General features: G+C 38.8%; 2 protein-coding genes across 3 annotated transcripts in view; both read right to left on the bottom strand.

Annotated features, from left to right (window-relative positions):
• Positions 1-482: 482 nt before the first annotated feature.
• On the bottom strand, positions 483-18,130 carry tmprss7 (transmembrane serine protease 7). The gene is made up of 18 exons (XM_052114272.1): positions 17,993-18,130; positions 15,383-15,587; positions 15,153-15,283; positions 14,979-15,046; positions 14,163-14,356; positions 13,886-13,921; positions 10,015-10,243; positions 8,672-8,796; positions 8,488-8,600; positions 8,240-8,346; positions 6,951-7,087; positions 6,667-6,774; positions 6,092-6,199; positions 5,885-6,001; positions 3,051-3,249; positions 2,330-2,598; positions 1,367-1,503; positions 483-1,212 (listed from the first exon to the last, which is right to left on the bottom strand). The coding sequence occupies exons 1-18, from the start codon at positions 18,059-18,061 to the stop codon at positions 1,048-1,050; spliced, it is 2,517 nt and encodes an 838-aa protein (XP_051970232.1). The 5' UTR covers positions 18,062-18,130; the 3' UTR covers positions 483-1,047.
• Positions 18,131-18,284: 154 nt separating this feature from the next.
• Positions 18,285-27,568, bottom strand: part of spata13 (spermatogenesis associated 13) — a 31,519-nt gene continuing 22,235 nt past the window's right edge. Inside the window, exons 8-14 of one of the 2 annotated variants that reach the window (XM_052114274.1) lie at positions 24,519-24,704; positions 22,697-22,876; positions 22,376-22,608; positions 22,042-22,171; positions 21,053-21,425; positions 20,841-20,915; positions 18,285-19,142 (exon numbers count right to left, since the gene is read on the bottom strand). In XM_052114274.1, the coding sequence (XP_051970234.1) occupies positions 18,961-19,142; positions 20,841-20,915; positions 21,053-21,425; positions 22,042-22,171; positions 22,376-22,608; positions 22,697-22,876; positions 24,519-24,704 (1,359 nt within the window). In that variant the 3' untranslated portion in view covers positions 18,285-18,960. The remainder of the gene's footprint in view (positions 19,143-20,840; positions 20,916-21,052; positions 21,426-22,041; positions 22,172-22,375; positions 22,609-22,696; positions 22,877-24,518; positions 24,705-27,568) is intronic. The other variant, XM_052114273.1, reaches the window with a different exon arrangement.

Raw genomic sequence — 27,568 nt, 5'->3', positions numbered from 1 at the left:
ACTCTGTGAGTTTCCACATCGGATACATACTGTTTAAACTGGCGGAGGACATCGCTGTTTCTATAGTGAATGACTCTTGCGCACTGGCTACCACGAAATAGGGAGAAATACCCCCGCTTGGATGCTATTTTTCAACTGAGAAAGCTGACCTTCAGAACGCTGACAGCATCTCTGCTTGGGAGTGGCAACAGTCTCTCTCTCTCTCTCTCTCTCTCTCTCACACACACACACATGAAAGTCCTCCATGTTTTATTGGGACTTTCCATAGACATAATGTTTTTTATACTGTACAAACTATATATTCTATCCCCTAACCCTAACCCAACCCCTAAGCCTAACCCTCACAGAAAACTTTCAGCAATTTTACATTTTCAAAAAACATAATGTAGTAGGATTTATAAGCTGTTTTCCTCATGGGGACTGACAAAGTGTTCCATGCACAAATGCGTTTTTATGACAGTACTCGGTTTTTCCTATTTTTGTATTTATTACTTGTTAATTGAACTGTTGTATATAAGCACTATCACACTCGCAATCATGCTATATGGCCCTACATCAGCACTGCTGTAATTACCTACGGCAAAATGAATGATTAATTAAAATCCCCACCACTATTTGCAAAGCTGTGAACACTGAGAAGTTCACTATTTGAGTGATACAAATAGTGAAATGTTACAGAGCGTTTGGACAGTGTATCAGCACTCTTTGAATGCTCCTCATCCAATCAGATTGGATGCCCTGAACTAACTGTTGTATAATCTTATGAATTCTTACTATATTAATATGATACTAATTAGAAATATTAACTTTGGTACATTGTCCTTTATATGTCAGAAAATATATGTAGTGTCTGACTTAAGAAGAAAAAAATACAAATACAAACAAAACAAATGTATTATAATGGTGTTGCATTATTAACAGGCCATTAACTAACACACCAAAGTTGCTTTGGAACAGCTGTGCAGGTGAAAATGGCCTTGATGCATTGAGTTAACAGGACTGTTTTTCATAATAAGGTGGATTGCTTGGCTGTGCATTTCACTATTGTTAATTTTGAATATGTTTGTGGATCCAGTCTATGAACTTGGCCACTCTGGTGTAAACTCCAGGAAGGTTGGGTCTGCCACAGCCAGAACCCCAACTCACGATCCCCGTCAGAAACCAGCGACTGCCCTTGTCAGCTTGACAGGACAGAGGGCCACCTGAGTCCCCCTGCAATCAAAAATTGGTAATGTAAGAATCCAAAGAGGCAGCTCACTTTAAACAATAAAAAGTAAGTCCCTTAATAATGCTCTGAAACCAGAGACTAAGCTTATGTTTGGTTCATAAAGCAGGACTCAGTCCAATGCCCGTTATCTTCTCTCACCCGGCAGGCATCTTGCTCTCCTGAGGGTACGCCAGCACACAGCATACGGGGTGATACAGGACCGTAGCTTCTCTTACATTCACTCTGGCTAAGAATGTTTACTTCTGCCTTTTGCAGGACTGTGGGCAGCACCTTATCTGAATATATAAAGAAAACAAATTATCTCTGTAAGTGATAGACTAAAGCTGTTTCCCAAATGACACACTATACACTATATGAATCTTCAAAGTTTAGTATTGTCCCAAATGAAATGCTTACGTTTTTTAGCTGTTTTTAGCTGATGGAAGTGATGTTTTGATTGCACACGATGCTATGTCGCTAACATTAGCATGTCAGCTAAACTAATTTCAACACTTGTATCTAATAATGAACATATTAACACAGCTTGAAGTGAGGGTAAAGAATTCAACTCATATTTTGCCATCTTCATAGAAGTTTAGATAGATTCCACATTTACCATTAATAACAATTGTTTTGTCAGGCCAGCATTGCGGCCATGTAACTCAGCCCCTTTCAATATTAGGGCAAGCCACGACCATTGAGTGCATGATGTTTCACGAAGTACATCATCCGGGTACTCGTAGTACACTTCTTTTTGATACATTTTTAGTGTAAACATACCAATTGCACTACTTACACTACAATTGGCATAGAATAGTGCAGAAGTGTACGATTTGGCACCTAAATATATCAGCCATACTAATAAATCAGCTGATATTTGTCCCTTTTTAAATAACTCCTAAACACCTTCATCAATAGATAACAAACTATTGCTATTTTCAAATATTTAAATAATGTTAAAATAAGGTTACATTTCAATGTACAGTATTGTCAGTTCACCTATTGGTATTATTAAATTTTGATGGATGGATGGATGGATGGATGGATGGATGGATGGATGTCAATTATTTGTCAAATTGTTTTTTTGTGCTATTGTAAATGGGACAATCTCTAAGTCCTCACCCTGTTCAGAACGGTAACCCCAACCAGTGACCCAGCAGCGGTGCCCCTCAGTAAAGGTCTGGGAAGGGGCAGGCAAGCAGATGGGCTGGATATACTGTCCAAGGCTGCTGGGCCAGGCCTTCCTTAGCTGCAGCAGGGCAATGTCATAGTCAAAAATGCGTGCATTGTAGTACTCATGCACTACAATGCGTTGGATCTCTGCCACGTGCTTGGCACTGCCCTGATTAAGCATTCCTAGATGAGCCATCCACTGACGTGCATCTGACAACCTGAATACATCAAAGATCACACATGCCCAAATTACAGTAAGACATACAGTTTAAAGGGATTGTTCACCCCAACATTTAAAATCTATTATCATTTATTCACCCTTATGTTGTTCCAAACCCAAATTAATTGATTTCCTCCATGGAACACGATGTTGACAGTGTCAGTCACCATTTACTTTCATTGTATAGACAAACTATGCAATGCAAATGAATGCTGACTGAGACTAACATACTAACTAACATGTTCCACGGAAGACAGAAAATCATACAGATTTGGAATAACATGAGGTTGAGTAAATTATGACAGAATTTACATTTCTGGGTGAACTATTCCTGAGGTTAGATTGCTACTATCTAAAAGTGTATTAAACTTTGTTTTAGCATGATGAACAACACTGATATGATGACACTATTGTTGTTGATACTGCTTATGTCTGCCCAACAGTCCTCACCTTTCTTTGCTGAAACAGTGACCTGCAGAAACTAGCCACTCATCAGAGAGGACCGATGCCCCACAATATAGCTGACCAGCAAAATGCAAGCTGACCTGCCATGGCCACTCTCCCTCCACTGCATTGATTCCACCCACAATTCGCTGCTGAGGGGAGGCGCTGTCGAATACACGCTTAAAAGGGGTGGGATTTCCACAAGCTTCAAATCGTATGGGAAAAAAATCAGATAAGAGCTGATTAAATGTCTGTATATGTTAGTATACGAACATCCAAAATGAATCACATGCTATGTAGAAGTGTAAACTTAAACAGGTCTGCATAGTGTTATGTGTTTGTGTGCATAAACTGCTCAGTCATGGTGCTGACAAGTGGTGTATGTGATGAGCCAAAGCCATTAAAATCAGAAAGCGTTCAGACGGAGAATGAACCGTGATCAAAGATCAGCTTGTCTCCTGTAATTTCCCTCTTATTCAACTCCAGCACACACACATACCTTTACCAAACAAGTTATCTATTCAACCATTACAACAAAGTCAATAGATTATAATAATAATAGCAATATCATTGTGGGAACTTGGAGGCTATTTTGGGTTGAGTGGCTAGTTAGTCAAACATGAAGAATGTTGGTCCTAAATGACCATTAACTTTTCCGTCTCTTTAAAAGATTTGGAACTTGCCTTATATTGCACTACTCTGTCTGAATTTGTTATCATACTGTTGGTTCAGTATGCTTGGCTCATAGAGCATGGGATTTTTTTAGGTAATGGAGGAGTTTAAAGAATAAACTAAATGAGTATGACAATAAGGCATCAAACATCATCGTTTCCAGATAATGCCTTTATGGATAGCGTTTTCGAGTCTTCTTTTTTAGATGAGAGCCGTAAACATAGCATATTAATTTGACGAAAACATATTAGTTTCATGCATTGATTGAATTTCTTTCTTTATGTTTACACCTCATCCTCATACATCCTCACTGGAATTGTAACGAACCCCGCTCCTTCGGTTCGCCCCGCTCCCTCGAGCTCACATGCTCGTTCTGCTCCCTCGAGCTCACATGCTCGTTCTGCTCCCTCGAGCTCACATGCTCGTTCTGCTCCCTCGAGCTCACACGCTCGTTCTGCTTCCTCGAGCTCACATGCTCGTTCCCAATCTCCCCCCTCGGGCTCACATGCCCGCTCCCAATCGCCAGAGTATTGAATACACCTGCACTCGTCCCATCACCTAGTTATTCGTTTCACCTGCACCGCTCGTTTGTTCCCCTATATTTATCACGACCCTTTCGTCTCACTCGTGTTGGTTATTGTTTAGTTACCCCTTTGCTTTGCCAGCTCTAGTGTTCCCCTAGCTCCCCTGTTTATTCTACCTGTTAGTATTACTCGCTATTCTGATTCTGATTACCCGGCTTCGACCTTACGCTTTCCTCAACCACTCTATTTGTAGATTTGACCCTTTGCCTTATCCTGATTCCCCGGCTTCGACCTTACGCTCCCCTTGACTACTCTTCTTCTGGATTTTCCCTATTGTGCTTTTGCCTGCTCTTAATAAAAGCAGTTTTCATCTACATTGTGACTGTCTCTTCTTGTGCGGGTTACAGGAATGCCGTTTTCCTCCACCAAAAATGGACCATTTCGAAAACACTTTTAAAACACTGAAAACTTGCCACATCCACATTAATACCTTTTTCATTTAAAAACTCCTTCAAAGTATACGGTAATGGAGAGTGTTTTTGAAATGCTCGATTTTCCATTAGGGGGAAATAAGAGGCCACGTCCGCTCTAATCAGTCTTCATTTAAAAACGTGTTTTCAGTTTCCTAATGTCATCATTGTCCAAAGTAAGCGGTAATTAACATTTTCGTATCAAAATGCTTTAGAAAACGCACTCTAGTTCAGGAAACCTAGCAAAACGATGACGTTAGGAATCTGAAAACAGATTTTATCAAGCAAAAATCTATTATTTTGGATAAGGGATATTTAAGGGATAGTTAATCTAAAAATTCAAATTCTCTCATCATTTACTTCTGAAGCGATATAATAGGTGTGTGTGAGGAACAGATCAATATTTAAGTCCTTTTTTAACTTAAATCTTGACTTTCACTTATAAAGTGATAAAGTGGAGATTTAAAGTAAAGAAGGACTTAAATATTGATCTTTTTCTCATCAACACTTATCATATCACTTCTGAAGACATGGATTAAAACACTGGACTCTTTTCAACTACTTTTATGCTGCCTTTATGTGCTTTTTGGAGCTTCAAAGTTCTGACCACCATTCACTTGAATTGTAAGGACCAGCAGATCTGAGATATTCTTTTAAAAATCTTCATTTGTGTTCTGTAGAAGAGAGAAAGTCACCAACATCTGGCATGAGGCTGAGTAAATAATAAGAGAATTTTCATTTTTGGGTGAACAATTCGTTTAAAAGACCAAGGGGCTGTTCAAACTGAAAGCATGCTTGTGTTAAAAAAGCTAGATGTAGCTCAACGAATGGAACAGAATGCAGGTGTCTTGAGATGTGTTTTTTAAACACAGCATCATAAAAACTTGGTGCTCCTGTGCAAGCTGCTGGGAGGAAAAAACTGTGAGACATGGCGCAACGGTTAATGATGTCCATCTAGCTAATTTTTACAGAAGCAGAATAAAAAAAATGGCTTAGACAGACACAAAAACAAGTTCAGTGCCAACAACCCCTAAAACCATTAAACAGACACAGATGGTATTTAGGCTAGGCCAAATCTGAAGGGTTAGCCTCTTTATAAGGGTTAAGGGTTTGGATTACTTCCAATATTTTTGATAATAACACACTGATTTACATATCAAACAGTAAAACTCACCACAGTCCTTCTCATCACTGTGGTCGAAGCAGTCAGGTAAGCCATCACATTTAGCATTTTTCTTTAAAATGCAGGCTCCATTGCCACAGCGATAACTGACCCCAGAACAGCTAGTCTCTGCACAACCAACATCCATCACTGCACATGCAACTTTTTGTGCTCAAAAGTATGAATGTTGTTTGAATTTTGAAATGGATTTGTCATTACCCTGAGTACAGTTGGCCTCATCTTTACCACTGGAACAGTCCATCTCTCCATTACAAATGTACAGTGGGTGCAGAGGGGTCGAACCTCCACAGATTTTGGGAGGTTTAGCTGTTGAGTAGGAACATTTCTTACTAATGAAATTAGGAAAATTCACATAAATCAGTACATAGAAAGATATCATTGTACACTATCCTTATACAAAGAAAAATACAGGTATTTCCCATATATTTCCTATCAAGTGCTAAAATAAACTAAAGTAAGATGCTAAAATGAATCCTCATGCAGTAGATCTCATCTAAACTGGTGTGTTGTGACCCTAAAATTGGTTGCAGGTCTTTTCTCGTAGGGTCACAGATGGCATGGATAACACAATGCTAAATACAATAATAAAATTCATGTAATCATATCATCATGCATAATTAGTATAGCAAAAATTAGCATTCTAACTTGTAAAAGACAGAACTACTGGTGTAGTATATCTAGCATGAAACACTAGTTAATGTTTATCTCACCAGTTTTAATATACATGTATATCAAACTACTGAGTTAGTGTGATTTTGTGTTTATTTACGTACAACAGAAAACCTCATCGCTTTCATCCTGGCAGTCATCCAGTCCATCACAGCGTCGGGCCTTCTCCACGCACAGACCTGTGGTGCACAGGAAGTAGCCCTCTGGGCATGCTTGAAGAAAGAGAGAGCGAGAGAGAGACATAAGGAGCCATTGGGAGTCATGACTCATTTTAATGACATAACATTTTATTCTTTGCTTGTAAATCGGAATGTACTGCTAATGAGAAATGACCATTGAAAACGGTTCTGCATATCCTCTGTTTCAGTAGCATTGAAGCATTGCTTACGCTGGCTGATGTTGTAACTGCTGTAAGTGGCACTGAAGGGTTGGTCAGCATTTCGTGAGCTGCAGCGGAAAACCACTTCAGTGCTTTGTGTAGGAATACGAAAGACAGTTGAGTGGTCAATGTGATTTCCACAGTATCTGTAAAGGATTCACAGTTATTTCTATAACATTTCAAATCTTTTAAATGAATTCTTGAACTTGTATTTACTATTTAACTATTATATAATGTCAGCATTAAGAAATGTATGACATTCGGTCACCCCAAAAGTATTTGGACACTTTGGACACTTAAGTCACACTTAAAATTCAAGTCAGTGTGTCATCTACAAACAAATGATGCTAGATATTTTATCAAATAAATCAATAATTAAAAAACAGAAAAACTTAAGAAAGCCTTTCTTAGCCATTTTTGCTCTTGTTTTAACCAAACTTGTTTCAAGATGATTTTTAGTGAATGAAGTCAGTTCCTCTCAAGTTCACACAGGTGTCATAGCAGAGTTACCACAGGTTTACTTCATTACATTAACTTGTTGCATTTTGAACATTATTGGTCTCATAATTTAAAAACAAAAAAACTTTTTGTGAAATGTTTTGCTTGAAAATTGCTTGAAAATTGTGTTTATTTAAAATTTATATTAAATGCCACTTGGTTGGATATTTTGTTCTATTCTGCAAAGACATTTATTAAATTTGAGTTTGGCTTAAAGTGATAGTTCACCCAAAAATGAAAAATAATCAAACAAACCAAACAACCAACCTACCTACATACCCACCCACCTACCTACCTATCTTCAGAAGCAATTTGATACGTGTGGCTGAGACACAAATCAATATTTAAATCAATAATCATATTGCCACTTACTTGGCAGAGAGGAAAATGTAGAGTCAAAAAGGAGTTAAATTTTGATATTTTTCTCATCCACATCTATCATATCACTTCTGAAGACATGGATTTAACCACTGGAATCACATGGCTTACTTTAATGCTGCCTTTATGTGCTTTTTTGAGCTTCAACGTTTTGCACCCTGTTGACCTGCATTGTATGGACCTACAGAGCTGAGATATTCTTCTAAAAATCTTCGTTTGTGTTCTGCTAAAGAAAGAAAGTCACACACATAAGGGATGGCATAAGTAAATGATGAGAGAATTTTCATTTTTGGGTGAACTATTCTTTTAAATGTCCAAATGCATTTTGAAGTTACAATAAATGCACATGTTATTTTTTTTACTTACATGACTTTAAAGATAATTGTTGACTCAAAGAAATTTACTGCTGAAGTAAGACTTACATCATCTCATTAACCTTCCACCAGCCGTGTTCACAGTTTTGTGAGTCTTTTAATTTCAGTATGTAGTTTTGGAACCTCAAAGCCACACCCAGAACAGCGCTGGGCATCTGAAATACCAACACCCAACACCCAACAATATGGATACTGTTGATAATATCTCTGCCCATTCATTTATATATGTATATATGTAAAAAAAGGAAGCACTGTTGATTTCAGACTCGTCTAATGAGTGCAGTAAGGAGCGGTACCTGAAACATCCAGGTACAGGAGCACTGACGGGGTAACAAATTTGGGTAGAATGGACTGGTTATCACTCCAGCATCACCCGGGCCAGTCGGTAACTCTATCATATTCATGCACTCTGTATGGAAGAGACAAAGGGGCTAAGCCTTACAATTACACAGCAGACACACTAAACCACACACAACTCACGTTCTTCCATGAGAGCCTGGAAAAGTCCTCTGAAACTCTTGTTGCCCTGTGTGAGTCTGAAGAACAGCAGCATGACATTGGAGGTGGAGACCAGTGAGATTGGGACAGACACTGATTCACAAAACCTTAAAAGAGAACACAAAGACAAAACAGCATTTCTTTGGTAAAGTAATTTTTTTTTATGAATCATTAATTTGACCAAAACCAATTTATTCTTGAGGATCTGAAAGTGAGAGGTGAACAATAAAATGAAAGATGCCCCAGAATGAAATCTATGAATTAGAAAAAGACTGATAATTACCACAGACAAAACTACCAGTCAAAAGTTTGGACACAGCTACTAATTTGCTGTTCTAAGACTATTTTCTAAATCTTTTTACATTTTATGTGAAAGCCAACACTATAAAATAACAAATGGAAGTGTGGAAATTATGTAGTGACACAAATCGAAATCTTACACTATATTTCAACCTTGGCCTAGATTACAGCTCTGCACAATCTCAACCAGCTTCATGAGGTGCCACCTGGCATGTTTTATTATTTTCAACAGCATTTAAAGGTGCATTCAGTAATTTTGGGCTAATTTAAAAAGTTTTACACTTTAACAAATGAATTGTGTTTTTGTGAAGAGTGATCCTAATGGTGTACACTCACATGAGATGAAGACTGTACTCATAATAGTTTTCTATAAAAAGTGTTTTATTATACGTGGTGCGGGTCACCCCTTCAATGTGTTTCACCATGTTGATATGACACGGAGTTGCACTAAACGTCGAAGAAGAGACTCATTGCGCTCATTGGCTGCCGTCCATGTACATACGCTTGTTCGTGCTTATTTAGCACAGTTTTGATGTTTGGTGATGCGAAGAGCGAAAAGAATACAATGGAACATCGTGCTTTAGCAGAGGAGACAACAGGATATTCAGCAGCTGTACTGCAGAAGAAGCAAAAAAGGCCTGAAGCAAGAAGACAGAAAGTGCAATGCAAAAAACTACAGTAAACATCGGTACGGCATACACAAGGTGGAAAGATATGATGACAAAGAAAAACAGGAGCAGCAGAGATGATCATGCTTATCCATGTTGAAAGATGGCAGTACAGCGTATAACACCACTGTCACATCGGTACTTAAAGTACACGAAGAAGAGCACTGCTAACACTATCTAGAGAAGTACTGAATGCCCCTTTAAGGAATTCCATTATGTTATGGACATACTTTTGACTTCTACTGTAGGTATATTTCATTCGACAAATCAAATATTCAAAACAAGACAAATATTCTGAAATTAACTTGTATTTTGTAACCGACAGATTCAAGTATTTTATTTCATTCCATCACAAACCTGTACAGAATCATTCCTCTCATGGGAAGTAGAGCGTCGTATACAGTGAGCGCATCATAGACACAGTCACTGGGCTCAATGCTCAAACTTTTCACAGTGAGTCGGATGACAGAGCCTGGAGTGCTTGTCAGTTTGATGTGGCAGCTCAATCCACCCCATGAAGAGAACACATTGAGGGGAACACTCACACCAGGAACACCTGCATACAGCTTATCCACACACTGAGAGCCTGAATGGACAAGTAAAAGATAACAGCAAAATCTGTAATGCAGAAACATTCCGCATTCTAAACAATGTACCATTTTTGTTTTATTTGTTGCAGGGTTGGGAAAAATTCTGAATTTAAGAATTGGCTTTCTTTCACCTCATAAGTTGGAACTGAATTGACAACACAGTCAAAAGAAAACACAGTCATGCAACAGTGGGATATTTATTAGTCCAACACATGTTATGTGTCAATACATAAATAATGACATTCATTTATTTTAACCAACTATACCTATTTTTTTCCCCTGATATAGGCCTACTGTAGAGAATAACTTACTTCCCCCACAATTGATTGTGTGGAAATATGTATTTCTCTAACCTAAGTTCAATGCTTTCAGAACAATTCACTCGTAAAAGTAGATTTTAATTTTGCCATACAGCAACACAAAATACAGGTCGAATATCAAATATAGATTAATATTATCCAATGTTTCTAAAAGTAAATACACCATATGTTGTATGATAATGTTTTATGCTTAATTCATACTGAAACATTAAATGTTTATTGAAAACTATTACAGAATTTTTCAGAATTTCTTTCAATTTCAATAATTTTTTCTTTAAGGTGCTTTTTATGGCATATACACTCACCTAAAGGATTATTAGGAACACCATACTAATACTGTGTTTGACCCCCTTTCGCCTTCAGAACTGCCTTAATTCTACGTGGCATTGATTCAACAAGGTGCTGAAAGCATTCTTTAGAAATGTTGGCCCATACTGATAGGATAGCATCTTGCAGTTGATGGAGATTTGTGGGATGCACATCCAGGGCACGAAGCTCCCGTTCCACCACATCCCAATGATGCTCTATTGGGTTGAGATCTGGTGACTGTGGGGGCCATTTTAGTACAGTGAACTCATTGTCATGTTCAAGAAACCAATTTGAAATGATTCGAGCTTTGTGACATGGCGCATTATCCTGCTGGAAGTAGCCATCAGAGGATGGGTACATGGTGGCCATAAAGGGATGGACATGGTCAGAAACATGCTCAGGTAGGCCGTGGCATTTAAACTATGCCCAATTGGCACTAAGGGGCCTAAAGTGTGCCAAGAAAACATCCCCCACACCATTCCACCACCACCACCACCAGCCTGCACAGTGGTAACAAGGCATGATGGATCCATGTTCTCATTCTGTTTACGCAGTCTTCAACTGTCCAATGAGTGGTACCCGGTGGGGTCTTCTGCTGTTGTAGCCCATCCGCCTCAAGGTTGTGCGTGTTGTGGCTTCACAAATGCTTTGCTGCATACCTCGGTTGTAACGAGTGGTTATTTCAGGCAAAGTTGCTCTTCTATCAGCTTGAATCAGTCGACCCATTCTCCTCTGACCTCTAGCATCAACAAGGCATTTTCGTCCACAGGACTGCCGCATACTGGATGTTTTTCCCTTTTCAAACCATTCTTTGTAAACCCTAGAAATGGTTGTGCGTGAAAATCCCAGTAACTGAGCAGATTGTGAATTACACAGACCGGCCCGTCTGGCACCAACAACCATGCCACGCTCAAAATTGCTTAAATCACCTTTCTTTCCCATTCTGACATTCAGTTTGGAGTTCAGGAGATTGTCTTGACCAGGACCACACCCCTAAATGCATTGAAGCAACTGCCATGTGATTGGTTGATTAGATAATTGCATTAATGAGAAATTGAACAGGTGTTCTTAATAATCCTTTAGGTGAGTGTATAACTGAAATAAGTGTCCTGAGATATCTCACCAGTCTCTGTGACAGCTCTTACTGCAAATAAAAATGTGACGGTGGACTGAGGACACATTCCTAGATCAGCCAATCAGAAGACTGCTTTCTGTCTGTCAATCATATTGCACGTTCTAATAGAGCCCGCAAACTTTTTCAGCCATCAGGGTTCTGGAAGTATTTTCCCCAATAATTTCTTCCATAGACTTTTGTAAAATCCTTCATAAAAGAGTTGTTAGCCATGTTCCAAACCAACCAGCTCCGAGGTAAATCACAAAATCACGTACTTTGTTTTAAGGCGTTTTTGTACTTTGTAAAATCAGACATAAAGACAAAGGTACAAGGCTGTGTACTTATCGTCTTTCAAGAGGGCATGGACTACATTCCCTTGAAGCTTTGCAAATGATGTCCTTGAATAAAAACGATGGGAATATATCAAACTAGTGATTTTAGGTTGTTGATTATAAGTGTAGAAACAATAGCCTATATTTTACATTAATTGCAATATATTCCGCAATGTACAGATATATATGCAGTTTAAGTGTGGAGGGAGACCGACTCGATTACGTCATTCACATTGCGTCATGGGAAGAAGTGGTTGCTCCGAGACACATTTTGCGGGTTTCATTGGAAGTGGTTCTCTGATTGGTGTATCTTTCTCTGCAGAAAGGTTCTCTTTCAATAACGCAGACGAATGGCTTCAACGGAAGCATATTCTATCAAAGAACAACCTCGTAGCTCATATTAGATCTGTCTTTAAAGGTTTATAAGTTATTGCTATTCGTCTATTGGATAAATGAGTGGTATTTTTACTTCCGGAACAGGCTGTTGCACTTCATAGTGTAGCAGTTGAAGCGGAATATTCAGATTTAATATCATATTTAGATTCATTAAAGTTGTCAGCTGAAGGTGTTATTTTGTTACTGTTGTGTTCTAAAACCACGAGAAGATGTGTTGATCTACAGTTCCACAGGTCTCAATGATATCTTTGGAAGGTGGTGTTTTGGAAAGAGGGGGCATGTCCAAGTTTATGGCACAGTCTCGTGGAAGTTCCAGAGTGGCTAAAATCGCGTACAGAACTTTTAAATTCAAATTTGAATTACAATAGAGTGCAACAGTCTGGTTCTGGAAGTAAAAATCCCATTGATTTATCCCATAGACTAATTGATTTTCACCATTAACTTATAAACATTTAAAGACAGACCTACCGTGAGCTACGAGGATATTCATCGATGGTATATGCTTTCATTAAAGCAATCCGTCTACATTATCACAACTTCATTGTTTAAAAATCATGTTTGATAGCAGAATTCAGGGTAAACAACTACATTACCCATAGTACAGCAGAGAAAGATCCTCCAATCAGAGAACCGTGGCCAATGAAACCCACGAAACATGCCTTGGAGTGACCGCGTGCTCCCATAACTCACTGTGAATGACGTAATCAAGTCGACCTCCCTCCACCATTAAACTATTTATATATTTGTACATATTGGGATATTTTGCAATAAACTTAAAATATGTTGTATCTATACTTATAATGAACAACCTAATACCAATAGTTTTATATATTCCCATACTTTTTTTGCCTCAAAACAATATTTGGGATGTTGTGATTCCCGTTGGGGCTGGTTGGTTTGGTTCATGGCTCAAACTATTTAATGAAAGATTTTAAGTCTGCGAAAGAAATGAAGGGGGGAAATACTTCCGGAAACCAGATGGCTGAAAAAGTGGACGGGTACTGTGATGCTCTATTCTGCATCCTGTTTGCTACCTCAATTAAAATTCAGAAATTGAATGACAATTTCAGGAATTGAGGAATTGAACAAGCATTTTCAATTAAATTATGAATGGTTCTTGGTTTGTTGTATATTTCAGTTTCGAATCTTAGAAAGACTTTGGCTTACCCATAGCTGTTGATGTGTAATCCGAGCGTAAAGCAACTGGGAAGACAAGAAAACAGACATTGGCTAGAATAATGCCTCTGAAGCATATATAGACCTTTTTCACAGACTGTGATGATGTGTTTCTGCCTTATTAAGCAACCATCATTTTTTTAGTTATTAAGTTTACAATTTATAATGTTATCCTTTGTGTTATTGCCCTGGTATTATTTTAAAAAGAACTATTTACCACAGCTGTGATTGGGTTTCTAATACAGCTGCTGAGATTGGTTTAGATTACCATTTACAAGAATGGAGTCAATGTCGACTGGTAGACCCTGCAGGAAGCCCACTGAGGACCTGTTTTGCAGACTCGTGAGCACAGAGTCTCTGAGGATGGCACTCACACACTCCTCACACACTGCTGGAGTCTTCAAGTGTGGAACCACAAAGATCATCCAGAAATGCACCAGCACACCCCCTTTGTTATTGTTACTGATGGAGTGAGAGATGATTGATTACAGGCTACATGCAGACACTAATAACAACATGACATCTCAATAGACTTTATTTAGTAATTATTTACATTTATGATCGAATTTCTGTTTTTCTAGATAGAATATGCTGCTATATGCTTTAAAAAATTGAACATTTCAATTAATAGACAATTAAGACTCTCAGTGGCTCATTTACTGGCATGAACGACTTCTACTAGATCACTGCACCAATGTAAACGGTGCAATCATACAAAGCTTAGACCAATCCTTCCCAACATTTTTGTTGTTGTTGTCTTAACTGTCCCCTCATGTGTTCCAATTAACTCATATTATACTAGATATACTGTAATTTAGCATTAACATTTATGTTTTTATAGTCACTTATATTTAAAAATCATGAGATTACACCAACTGATTACTTTAATCTATTTGTTTCCGTTTTATCGGTTTACCAAAGCAAAATCTAAATCCCCAAGTACCCCCTGGATTCTGATTAAGAACCCCCTGTGGTACACATACCCTGGTTAAGAATAATTGGTTCAGACAGATACAAGGCCAAACAAGAGAGAGATAGCGAGTCTATTAATCCACTTAACAGAATAATACTGAACCAACTGTACCTCAGATCAGAGATGATGGTGTTTTTGTAGAGTCTGGTCACTGATGACGTTCGGTATACACTGGTTATCTTTATGGAATACAAATATTATTGTGAGGATGGCAATGACTTTGACGGCCTCTTATTAATATTATGCTATATTTATGCTGAGTGTCTGTTTAACTGCTTTACTCACCACAAGCTGTATGCGGTTTGCCAAGGATACAAACTCACTCGAGTCAGCATGTCGGTACTCTGGTATGAACTCCACATTGGCAACACGGAACATACCAGCAAAATACACACCGCTGTTGCTCTCTCTCCGAACTGCAAAAACATAGAATGCATTTGTTCACCGTTTACCAACTAAATACATTTTATATATTATAAATGTATATTATGTACATTCATGTGTGTTTCGCTTACATATAAAAACCCACAGAAGTGACCACATTATCACCACTATGACAAACACCACCACTGTGATGAGGATTGCCAGATTCTGTAGATTCCATGGCGGATATGTCTTCTTTGGCTTTTTTGCTTTTCTCCTCCTGCGTCTGTTGTATCTTCTGCATAGTTTATGAAGAGTTGCGTCCACAGTAGCTACTTCCACGGACACATCAGCTACCTGAAACCATACATATGTATCACGTTCTGACCTGATGTAACAAGCACACGCATACAAAGTTCTTCTGCGAATGGAAAATCAAAGATGTGATAACCTTGATTACAGAGCAAGAGTACTGGCAAAACATTGTAATATGTTTATAAAGTCACAAGTATTAAAACCTCTGCCATACATTTTTTGCCAGCAATCCACTGATATCATTTCAGGTAAAATGTGTGAGACAGAGTATTCATCCATCCACTCTTTTATAGGCTACAGCTTGTAAGTGTCAGACAACCTATGATGTACATGTCTTCTATGTTAATTATGTATGATCTAAATGCCACATTTAAAGGGATAGTTCACCCCCAAAAATAAATAAATCTCACATGATTTACTCACTCTCATGCATCACAGATGTGTATCATTTTCTTCTGCTGAACACAAATGAAAATTAAAAAAAAAAAAAAAAAACTTTTTGCATATCGCCACCTACTGAGCAGGGAGGAGAATTTATAGTAAAAGAGGACATACATTTTTAACTGTTTCTCACCCACATCTATCATATCTCTTCTGGAGACATGGAATAAATCACTGGGGTTGTAAGGATTACTTTTATGCTGCTTTTGTCCTTTTGGAACTTCAAATTTCTGGCCATCATTAACTTACATTGTATGGACCTACAGAGCTGAGATATATTTAAAAAAAAATATTAATGTGTGTTCTGCAGAAGAAAGGCACAAACATCTGGGATGGCATGAGGGTGAGTAAATGATTAGAGAATTTAACTTTTTGGGTGAACTATCTCTTTAACGGCTCCAAAGTAGAACTATGTAGGAAATTAGAGGCTTCAAATTAGGATATAATGTTTGTTGTGGCCCTGTGCGGTTATCAGCAACATATATTATTGGTATGAGGGGTTTGAGTTACATGGTAAAGCCACTCAGTAATGCTTAGAGGGATCAAACTGGGTTATGGTTTACAGTTGCCTGATGACCAATGGATTAAATTAGTACACATTAGTACAACCATTTACTACAATCTCTATGTATTGTTCATTGTTCACAATCATCCCTTACATTAAGTGTTAGGCTGAATTTAATAAAAATGTTGGTACTAAAAAAGTGTGGTTATACAGTATGATTATATGTAAGAGATAAATATTTAAAGGAATATTCCATGCTCAATACAAGTTAAGCTCAATCGACAGCATTTGTGACATAGCCTAACGCTGAAATCCACACAAAAAATAATTTTGATTGTCCCTCCTTTTCCAATGAGGCACTTACAAGGGAAGTGAATGGGGGCAATCAGCAAACATTAAAATACTGTTAACATGATTTTAATGTGATAAAATTGCTTAAACATTTCTGCATATTTATATCAAATCCAACTTTGTTGCCATGATGATGTACTGCCGCAAACCCTGTAAATACGACGATTTAACTTTACAGCACAAATAATTAATACATGCGTTTTAACAGAATAATTACTTTGTGCTTTTATAAAAAAAATTAAAAGCTTCACATTTCTGCCTTTTATCCCTCCAAACATTTGCCCCCTTCACTTCCATTGTAAGTGCCTCACTCACTGTGACTTAGATTTTTTTTTTTTGTGATTGCAGACGACATTGGTCAGTTCAGCGCAGTCACCATAACCATGACTCTTTGCTCCCATTGTTATTCTCTACTCATGCATTATTTACACGATGTCATCCCATCTCGCTTGCTGTATTTAATTTACGATGAGATAACACGGGGTAAAAAGTCCATCAACAAAAATAAACTATAGCTTTAAACATTTCTCAAATACATTGTTGAGTGCACATGGCAGGAATTCGTTTTATTTGTCAACAACTCAATTTCATGTTCCTTAATTTAGTCGTAAAACAGAAATGTGCACTCTTGGGTGCCGTTCACACCAAACTCGCTATTATTTATTTTTCTTGCGTCAGTCTGTTCTGTATTTCAATTGATTCCACATGTAAACGTGCTGTACGGTGGACTTGCGGCGCCTGTTTTCCAGCATGTCTTGCAGGAAAGTCGCGTTTTTTAGACGTCAAGTCAAATAAGGCTTTTGGAGACACCTGCGTTCTGTTGCGCTGCATTCAGCGCAGGGACGCGTTCGGTTTGAACGGCCCCTTACAATATATATAGTTAAAAAATGTAATGATATAAAAATATTTATGATATAATAATAACTATAGTTCTTGTTATAAAAATACAATTGTAACGTGGCTACAAACACTGTAAAAAAAATAAAAATAATAATAATATATACACACTACACACACATAATGACTATGCAATATTCTGAAATATTATTTATCAGTTTCACAGCAATTACAATAATTGTAGTAGCTTAGCGGAAACTTTTGTTCCTGTGACAATTTTCTTTTTATTGACGTTTGGAAGCGCAATACTTACACTTGTAGTATCTTCTTGTGCCACATCATCCTCGCTCCCCTTACCGCTTTCTTCTCGCACTGTTTCCATGGCATAAAGTCATTCATTTGGACCAGTAATGTCAAATATTGGGAACCAATCCTGCATTGCCAAATTTGTTTGACGAAATATCTGTCTGCAAGCAAGATCTGAACGAGCGCCGCGGAATGAAGCCAAAGGACACCAGACGCGTTCCACCTACCAGAGTGTAACTGTATCCAGTCAGGTTGTGCTCAAACAGTGCACCTTGTGTTTAAGTTATCCTATATTCATTCAACCTCTCTGAACAATAGAGAACACTAAAACACATGCAACTCAAAATAAACTTCATAGGTTTAGGATGCATATGAATACTTTGATGTAGGCACAGACTGAATACATTTGTCCAAGTTTATTTACATAACAGATGTTAGTATGTTTACTCTTAATTGGAATAAGATCTAACTTTAAAAGGCTTTAGCCTCAGGGAAAAGAAATACAGTTATATAGACATGTAGCTAAAAAGCCAAAACAATTAATAACTCATTGTTTTATCGGACACAGATTGGGATGAGGAGTCAAACTAGGACGGGACAAACTCGCAATGGCAGGTTCTTGACCATAACAGACAAGACATAAAGATGACTAACACTTTAAACACTTAGACTAAACATTTCCATCTCTTGCCAAGCAAACTCACACACACTCTGACATGCATACTTTTATACAAGAGCAAACATGTGCATGCAGTCTATGTATGGTTTACTTATGCTATATATGCAATGAGGCTTTATACTCAGGCACATAGGTCATCACACACATGGTTATATGTATATAAATATACATATTGTGAATGTATTGAAGTATAAAAAAAAGACATAGTCCAGTAGTATTACACCATTTATGGATCTCCTCATCAAGAGTAAGTAAAAACAGCCATGTTGTCCGAGGAGCATTAAGTCTCTTTTCTGTCATTTCCTGAAGAGGGTGCTGCGTGCGAATGAGTACCATAGGTGAGAGGGTGTCTTTTTTGGCTCTGCTAAAGAGAAGACTTGTTGCTGAGGGACACTGGTTGGCACAGTAACATGTCGTTGATGGAGAGGATGTAGCGACTGATGGTGGGGAGACGCTGGAAGACCAGAATAACTAATTTCTGGAAGTGCACAGACACAAAGAGTGAGTTCTGATGATGCCACAGAGACAGGAGAGTAAAAACAAAAATGCTAAATGCAAATAATGAATTGAAACAAAACATAGTTGTGCATAATAAATAGGCTTCATAAAGAGACCATCAACTTAAAAGGGAGGAGAAAGTGCTTCCCATTTGTTTTGTTATAGAGTAGACATCAAAGTCAGTGCATCCAATCAAATGTTACAGTATTTTCCCACAAATTCATGTCACTTGGTAATATGGCTAATACTAAATGTCCCAGTGTTTATTCCATGGGGAGGGGGCAGAAACCAAAGTTTTACTGTAGTAATATTGTACAATGTGGCAACCATAGTTTTTGGTGGAAATCATGGTTTTAGTATAGTAATATTGTAGTAACTATGAAAAGTAATCATGTTTTGTTTTGGCAGAAACTATGGTTTCAATAGAGTATACTGTATCCATATATTATGGTTTTACTATTGATTAACCATGGTTAATCTTGCAGTTGCTATGGTTTTAATACAAATACAATGATATTTGCAATAAAACCATAATAACCACAAAAGTATGATTTATTGGATAATTATCGTTGTCCTGTGTTATTAAATTGGGTTCACTGCAAATATAAAGGTTAAAATATGGTTACTGTAGTAATATATTGGTAAATGTTTTGTGAGGTAACAAGCTATTGAGAAGGCAAACAAAACTTATTGTGAGGGAACGCAAACTATTGTGAGGGAACGCAAAACTATTGTGAGAGGACCACAACAGCCAGAGTGGTTCAAACAGAAGAAAGTTGTTCAACCAAATGGACGCCATCTATGGCAATAGACCAGTGAGCAATGGGAAGGAGAGTACCTTGTATTCGCACACAGTGTTGTTGGGGTCCACGATAGAGGATGGTACGTTTTGTTACGTTAATTCTATATTCTGCTTGAAAGCTTCACTTTATTTAGTTTATTTACTGGAAACTTGCTTCTAAAACGACCAGTACAATTTAACTGTTACACTTGTGTAAAATCACCATGCAACAACTGCTTTATGCAGCACAATGAGCTAGTAGCTAACAGCTAGCGGTCGTGTTATTGTTTATGGTCCGTAATGTTTGTGTCGCATTTAAGATGATGTCACGGCAGTAGAGGCGGCACAACTATGACGATCAGCCTATAATCCCACCCACATTGAGGCGGTACTAAACTGCAGTGGAAAAGCAAGCTCAGAAAAGTAAAGCAAGCAGAGTCGAGTCGAACAGTAACATGCAGTGGAAAAGTGCCATTATTGAGAGAACCGAGGGACCACCACGTTATATTATTTTATGCTAAGCTTGTAGGCTCATCTTGGTAGAAGGGCTCTGGTGCTGTGTCTGGTTGTGAAGTGTGCATCAGTGTTATGACACTGGGTGGACACATTATGTTTCCTCCCTTCATCCCAGTGTTTATGCTGGCTTATGCTGTATTAATGGTAAATGCGTTAATCGCGATTAAGAAAAATGAACTTTAAAGAAAAACATATTCGGACAGTTCTAAAGGGAACGCAAACTATTGTTATGGAACGCAAAACTTTTAAACTTTTTTGTTTTGTTACTTTTGTACCATGAACTATTTTGTTATTGTAGATCACCACTTGATGTTCAATGGAAGAATTGGTGTTCTGAAGCAAAACCAGTTGAGAACTGATAGTTTAAAAGAATGAACCTACTTTTCATTTTGCCTTGTTTTGATTTTCTTGCGTTCTGAACTGCTTGCTTTCTCTGGGCCTCAGTTATCTCCATTCCTGATTAGAGACAAAGGAAAAAAAATTAACTGAACAGTATTCTTTGATATCAACAGCAAAAAACTTGACAGTTCATGCCAGTCTACAGACATATTCTTATCCCTAATCTATCCAATACTTTTAGCTGTAAGACTCACCCATCTCTTGGTCCTCCTGCACCCGTCTGCGCTCCCGAGCAAACGCTTGCAGCCATTGCTGCTTGTCCTGGTTCTTTCTACAGCACAGCACGCAGAGCACCTCCAGATTCTCTGAATGCCGCAGGAGGAAGGCGTTCTTCAGGAAGCTTAACTCAGGGTGCCTTCCATCGGGCAGACTGATTGGCTCAAGGTGGTCTGAGTCCAGACGACCACGGTAGTGTAGCAGGTCTCTCCGCAGGACATCTTTCTTACAGAACACCAGCTGGTGGTCAAACAGGAAGTAGCTGCGCTGCTGAGTCTTACCGGGACGTACCATCCGTGTCAGCTCACCTGAGTGGATGAGCTCCGAGCTCCGTGTTAACACATCATCACCCTATAGGGCAAGTGTTGATTAAAGGTTGCTTCGTATGACTTTGGAGAAAAACTATTTTTTTCTATGTACAATTTCAAAAAAAATTTATGATAATATTATTTTTATATGATTTATCCTTTGTGACTGTCTGAAAAGTAATTAAAATGTGCCAATATGCAAAGCCCCATCTAGGCCTGTGAATGACCCAGTGAATTAAATGACAAGTAATCTAATAAACAGATCAACATGGCATCCAATTTATACCTTATTGCATTACACTCAGATACACACAAGCATGTCTGCCCAATCAGTTACATTTCTTCATATAAGAACAGAAAGACAGTGGATATCATAATTAATAATTCCCAATTAGAGTTTGAGTAATGCTGAAACCAGTGTTATTAACATCAACGAAAAATAAAACTAAATTAAAACTCATTGGGAAAACTAAAATATATTTTCATGTTTTCATATTTTAATTTTTGTTTCAGAAACACTGTATTATTATACAATGTTAAACCTTTCAAACCCTTCTTTGTTAAATATGAAAATGGTACAAGATAGTGTTATCACTAGATGGCCCTGTAAAACCATAACAACCTAAAACAGTGTTAATCGGAGTTGAGATGTCACTGACCGCCCAATGGAGAATGGCCACTTGCCAGTGAGCGATGGTGTCAATGCTCTCCAATCGTCTCTTCCTCTCGTTTATCAGACTTGCAACATTCTTCATCGCTTTATGTGCATCACACACCCCTTCATAGTCACTGAGGGCAAAAACATACACTGTACCGGTAAGTGAAAATGTGTAGGTGCTGTTGCATTTGAATTACTATTTTATTTCTATTTCTAAAGTTTGTGAATGTTTCTAGAGCAGTCATCATACAGTATTTTGATCATTTTGATAAAACGAATGGATTTTTTTTCAACGAAGTGTCTATAAAAAGTAGATATGTAGAGGAATTAGCTACCTGTGGTCTTTGGGTGTGAATTTCAACAGCTCTCCCAGCTGAAGAGGATATTTACAGATCTTCTGTACAGGTGTGAGTAAAAAGCCGGAGATCGAGATGTCAATCATCTGCTGTAGGAGACGACACGCCTCAAAAAAGTGTTTATATCTCCCTTGTTTCATTAACCGGTGCAATTCAGTACACGCAGCTGGGTGTGTGTTACAGTATTCAGAGTATATACAGAAATCTTCCCCCTGAGGTAGGAGAGAAATAAAAGATATGAGCAGCTTCAAAACATTTCTAACAGGATTTTAATTTCCTAAAGATCTTATGTAAAGATACCTGATGAAGAAAGCAGGAGCCAATCTCACTCAGATGAGGGTTTTCGGTGTTGTATTTCTTTTCAAGGTCCTTGAGAAACTTCCTTTGAAACTTGTAGATGTCTTCAATGTTGCTGAAGATTGTCTTTAGCTGTGCATCAGTGAACATGCCAGGATGTTTCCTACATTGACGGATATAACCCTACAAAAATCATTTTAATGAAATGGCAAAATTAATATGATTTTATCAACAAATTTATTTAGAACCTGTGAAATACACAAAAATGATAGCGATGCAACAGTGTCATTGTTTATTTTTAAGGATTTGACCAGCAGAGGTCAGCAATGAGAAAGATGTTCTCTACATTCAGGGTTATTTGGAATAGTGTTCTAGTCAGACTACTTCTGTAGTATATAGCATATATATAATACATACATACATACATGATATATATGTATTCTATAATGTATAGAATAATTTTTTTTTCTTTATGCATAAAATACATGGATGACCAACTAAATTCGCCAAAATGTACAATATACAGCACTCAGCGCAATGTTCTCATCTATCCATTGGCTTTTCTAGAAGGTAACCACCCTGCTGCCAAAGCCTTGTGAGAGTCTCATTTACTGTTAATAAGTTTAGGGTTAGATTTAGAGGTAGGGTTAGGTTTAGGGGTAGGTGTAGGGTTTCTGTGAAATTCCAAATAAACACAATATAAAGTTAACAATTTTTTAAATACATCTTTTGAAGTAATTATTTAATTTTGGCTACCAAAAATGTACATCTTGGCATACAAAAATGTAGTATAAAAATGCAAAATAACTAGTCATTTTCATGATAACTAGACTATACACTTAACAGGATAAGTTCCAACAAAAATGAAAATTCCCCTCAACATTTACACACACGTGCCTTTTTTTCTGTAAAACACAAAGAAAAGATTTTTAGAAGAATATCTCAGCTCTGTAGTTCCAATCAATGCAAGTAAATGGTGGCCAGAGCTCCAAAAAGCACATAGTCAATATAAAATTAATCCTTAAAACACCAGTGTTTAAATCCCATGACTTCTGAAGTGATCCAATTGGTTTCGGGTTAGGACAGACCTCATGATTTCAAGCTCGATTACATCTTGAAGTCATGATCGTGTCTAGAAACTACAGATGTCAAGATGTAGAAAGTAAAATAAGTAACAGGAGACATTTTGGTTTGTTCTCACCCAAAACTGTTTTGATTGCTTCAGGAGACATGGATTAAACCACTGGGGTTTTAAGAATGACTTTTATGCTGCCTTTATGTGCTTTTTGGAGATTCAAAGTTCTGGCCACCATTGCATTGTATGGACCTACAGAGTTGAGATATTCTTCTAAAAATATTTATATGTGTTCTGTAGAGGAAAGAAAGTCACACATCTGGGATGGCATGAGGGTGGGTAAAAATTTTAACATTTTTGCTTTCGAGTGAACTATTCCTGGTGATAAAGTCACATGACAACAACATAGCATCCTACTGACTGAAACATTTATTGTTGCACAAGTTTGACATTATAAAAAAAAAAGAGAAAAAAAAAAGCAAGCAGTATAATTTATATTAGTATATAATAGTATTTTGTCCACATTCAAAGAGATAACGTTCGAAATTATCTTGAAAGAAGCCAAATATGTGATTCTTTTTATCTTAATCTCATGTCTAAAATTACAGGTGTAGGACAGTCTTCAAGATTGATTACCATTCAGACTAAACTGAAGATAAGGGCTTTTTTGTGATAAGGATTGTATATATACAGCAGGCTGTAGATGAAACTGAAGAGGGTAAAACCGAAGTGGTGGGAATGGAGACTCACCTCGCAGATATCTTTGAGATGTTTGATATAAACACGTTCGGTGTCCATGATCTCTTTGACCACATTAGCTCTCATCTGCTCTCTATGCTCTGAGCTTTGTTTGTGCATGTCCGAGGGGGCCGATTCTTCCGTATCCAGTGCGCTCTCCACACTCCCACTGCTTGAGTCCTCCTGATTCACCCGAACCTTGCCAATAAACATTACATTATTGTTAATCCCATAGGATCACATAACTCAAAATGGACCAATAAGCAGGTAACTATGATAATGCACAATTTTAAGACAATGACCAGTTGTGTATAATACAGGCTTTTAACTGATTCAGACAACTGATTAATCCTCTTCTACAAGACGACTTGAAATCGCAACTTTTCTGAGCTTTAAGTGATCAAATCACTTAAAGCCTCTGTGGAGGTGAGGGCATGTTCGAGCGTTCATCTGGAAAGAGAGTAAGCGTTAAGGGTTCTCACCTGAGATGAATTGATGGCAATTGCTTGTTTCTGTGTTCGAAGTGAGAGACGGGGAAATAAAAAGGGCCAGTCCTCAGAGTGTGAGAAGAGAGAGAGTGAGAGCCACCTGATGCTGTGTGTGTTCATCGCCTGGCCCTCAACGATAGATTTAAACTTCTCCATTACTCCTTATTCGAACATGTTTTATTGTTTTGTGCATTAATAAAAAGAGACATTGAGTTGGAATCGGCATCTCCCGCTTCCCCAGTCCATTGAACTGTTACACTGGTACCGAAACCTGGGATTTGAGGGCAGGGGCCTCTGCCGCTCTTTCCCCAGCAGCAGCAAATCCTCACGTGTTGCTCACAAAAATGGGGCCACAAGATGATACGGAGGCCTACCTCGAGCTCTTTGAGCACACGGCCAAAGCCCTGAGATGGCCGCAGGAGCAATGGGCGGTGCATCTTCTGCCGCTGCAGACCAGAGAAGCCCAGATCACGGCACAACAACTTCCGGTCACTGACCTCATGGACTACACATTGTTGAAGAAGACCATCCTTCAACGGGTAGGCTGCAGCCCAGAAGAACATCGCCAGTGCTTCTGCTCCTTGATGCTGAGTGAGGCCCATTTGCCTTTGCTCAGCAGGTCCATGACGCCTGCTGGTGGTGGGTGCTGGCTAGGGAGAAGCGCGATGCCAACGGCATGATCAACTTTGTGTTCCTGGAGCAGTTCGTCTCCCGGCTGTCGAAGGGGACATTGCTGGACGAAGCGGTCCAACTGGTGGAAGAACATCCGGCGCCCCCCCCCCCGGAACAAGTATCACAGGAGAATTTGCTACAGGCACAAGAACGTCAGTCCCGGCTGTATAACAGGAGAGCTTGGCTATGGGAGCTTGCACAGAGAGATAAAGTACTTGCTAAAGTATTGCTGCCCACATCGAGCTCGAAATTACTTGAAGTGGCAAGGTCCCTTTGAGGTCACACAGCAAGTAGGGCAAGTCGACTATAAGGTACTGCGTATGGATAGGGGCAGGGCATGTCAGATTTACCACCTCTAAAACCATGGAGAGAGGCAGTTCCCATATCCTTGGCGACAGTAATTCCAGAGAGGGCCGCACTAGTCTCATAGAACACCACATTAAGACAACCCCCAGGTAGTGATACGTAGTTGTCCCTACCGCCTAACCGAACACAAGAAACAGGTAGTATGGGGCCATTCATAAAAGAAATGCTCGATATGGGTTAATAGAAGATTCCCACAGTGATTGGGCCAGCCCGGTAGTTCTGGTGCCTAAGAGCAATAGCTCGGTCCGGTTCTGTGAGGATTATAGGAAAGTCAACACGGTGTCAAAATTTGATGTGTATCTGATGCCTCGTATTGAGAAACTGCTCGATCAGTTGGGCGGGGCTCGCTTTTATTCGACACTGAATTTAACAAAGGGATATTGGCAGATCCCCTTAACGCAGATGTCATTGAAAAAACAGCCTTCTCCACACCGTTCGGTTTTCACCAATTTGTGACCCTCCCATTCGGTTTGTTTGGGGCACCAGCTACATTTCAGCGTCTTATGGACAGGGACCTCAGACCGCATGCTGCGTATGCCACCCATACTTTAGGTATGATATCATTATTTACAGTAACGATAGGCAGCGGCACATGCAGCATCTTGGGGCAGTTCGGAGGTCGCTACGACGAGTGGGGCTCATGGCAAACCTGAAGAAGTGCGCAATTGGGCAGGTGGAGGTACGGTATCTGAGGTTTCACTTGGGTCATGGGCTGGTGCAGCCCCAAACTGATAAACTGCCCGAGACCAAATACCAAAAAGGAGGCGAGACAGTTCCTGGGGCTGGCCGACTATTATCGAAGGTTTGTGCCCAATTATTTGGACATTACCAGCCTGCTGACTGATCTCACAAGAAAGGGAGCTCCAGTCCCAGGCCAGTGGACAGAGCCATGCCAACAAACATTCATGCAGGTAAAAGTCGCACAGAACGGCAGGCCGCTTCTGCATTCCCCTGACTTCTCACTCCCTTTTGTTTTGCAGACGGATGCATCGGACAGGGGGCTGGGTGCTGTACTGTCCCAGGTGGTGGAGGGGGAGGAGCTCCCGGTACTGTACATTAGTCAGAAGCTCTCTTTGAAAGAGACCAAGTACAGTACCATAGAGAAGGAGTGCTAACACTCAGAGTGAGAGATGGGGTAAATAAAAAGGGCCAGTCCTCAGAGTGTGAGACAGACACCTGACTGTGTGTGTGTGTGTGTTGATCGCCTGGCCCTCAACGATAGATTGAAGCTTCTACATTATGCCTTAAGCAACCATGTTTTATTGTTTTGTGCATTAATAAGAAGAGACATTGAGTTGGAATCGCTGTCTCCTGCTTCCTCATTCCATTGAACTGTTACAGCCTTTTTGTGTGTGATTAACTCATCTTGTTGGATTTAAAGATAAAACATTGTCACTGATTTTAAAATGGGAGGCATTGAAAACAAAGTATGCCTCATTCACTACATCCTCCAATTGTTTCCAAACCGGTCAATCAGCATGTGCATCTATAATGACATATCTAATTGGGATGTGCATAGCTACATATTTTAAAATT

Source organism: Xyrauchen texanus, chromosome 41 (genome assembly GCF_025860055.1).
Source record: "Xyrauchen texanus isolate HMW12.3.18 chromosome 41, RBS_HiC_50CHRs, whole genome shotgun sequence".
NCBI lineage: Eukaryota > Metazoa > Chordata > Actinopteri > Cypriniformes > Catostomidae > Xyrauchen > Xyrauchen texanus.
This window is presented reverse-complemented; position numbering and strand designations above follow the sequence as displayed.

Bases quoted from the DNA above. Each gene is read 5' to 3' on its own strand.
- tmprss7 (XM_052114272.1), bottom strand. From the start codon at position 18,061: ATGGAAACAGTGCGAGAAGAAAGCGGTAAGGGGAGCGAGGATGATGTG. The intron at 7,088-8,239 runs GTAAGTCTTACT...AATCCTTTACAG, and splicing joins TGGAAGGTTAATGAGATGAT to ATACTGTGGAAATCACATTG. The intron at 2,599-3,050 runs GTGAGGACTGTT...TGATGTATTCAG, and splicing joins CACTGTTTCAGCAAAGAAAG to GTTGTCAGATGCACGTCAGT.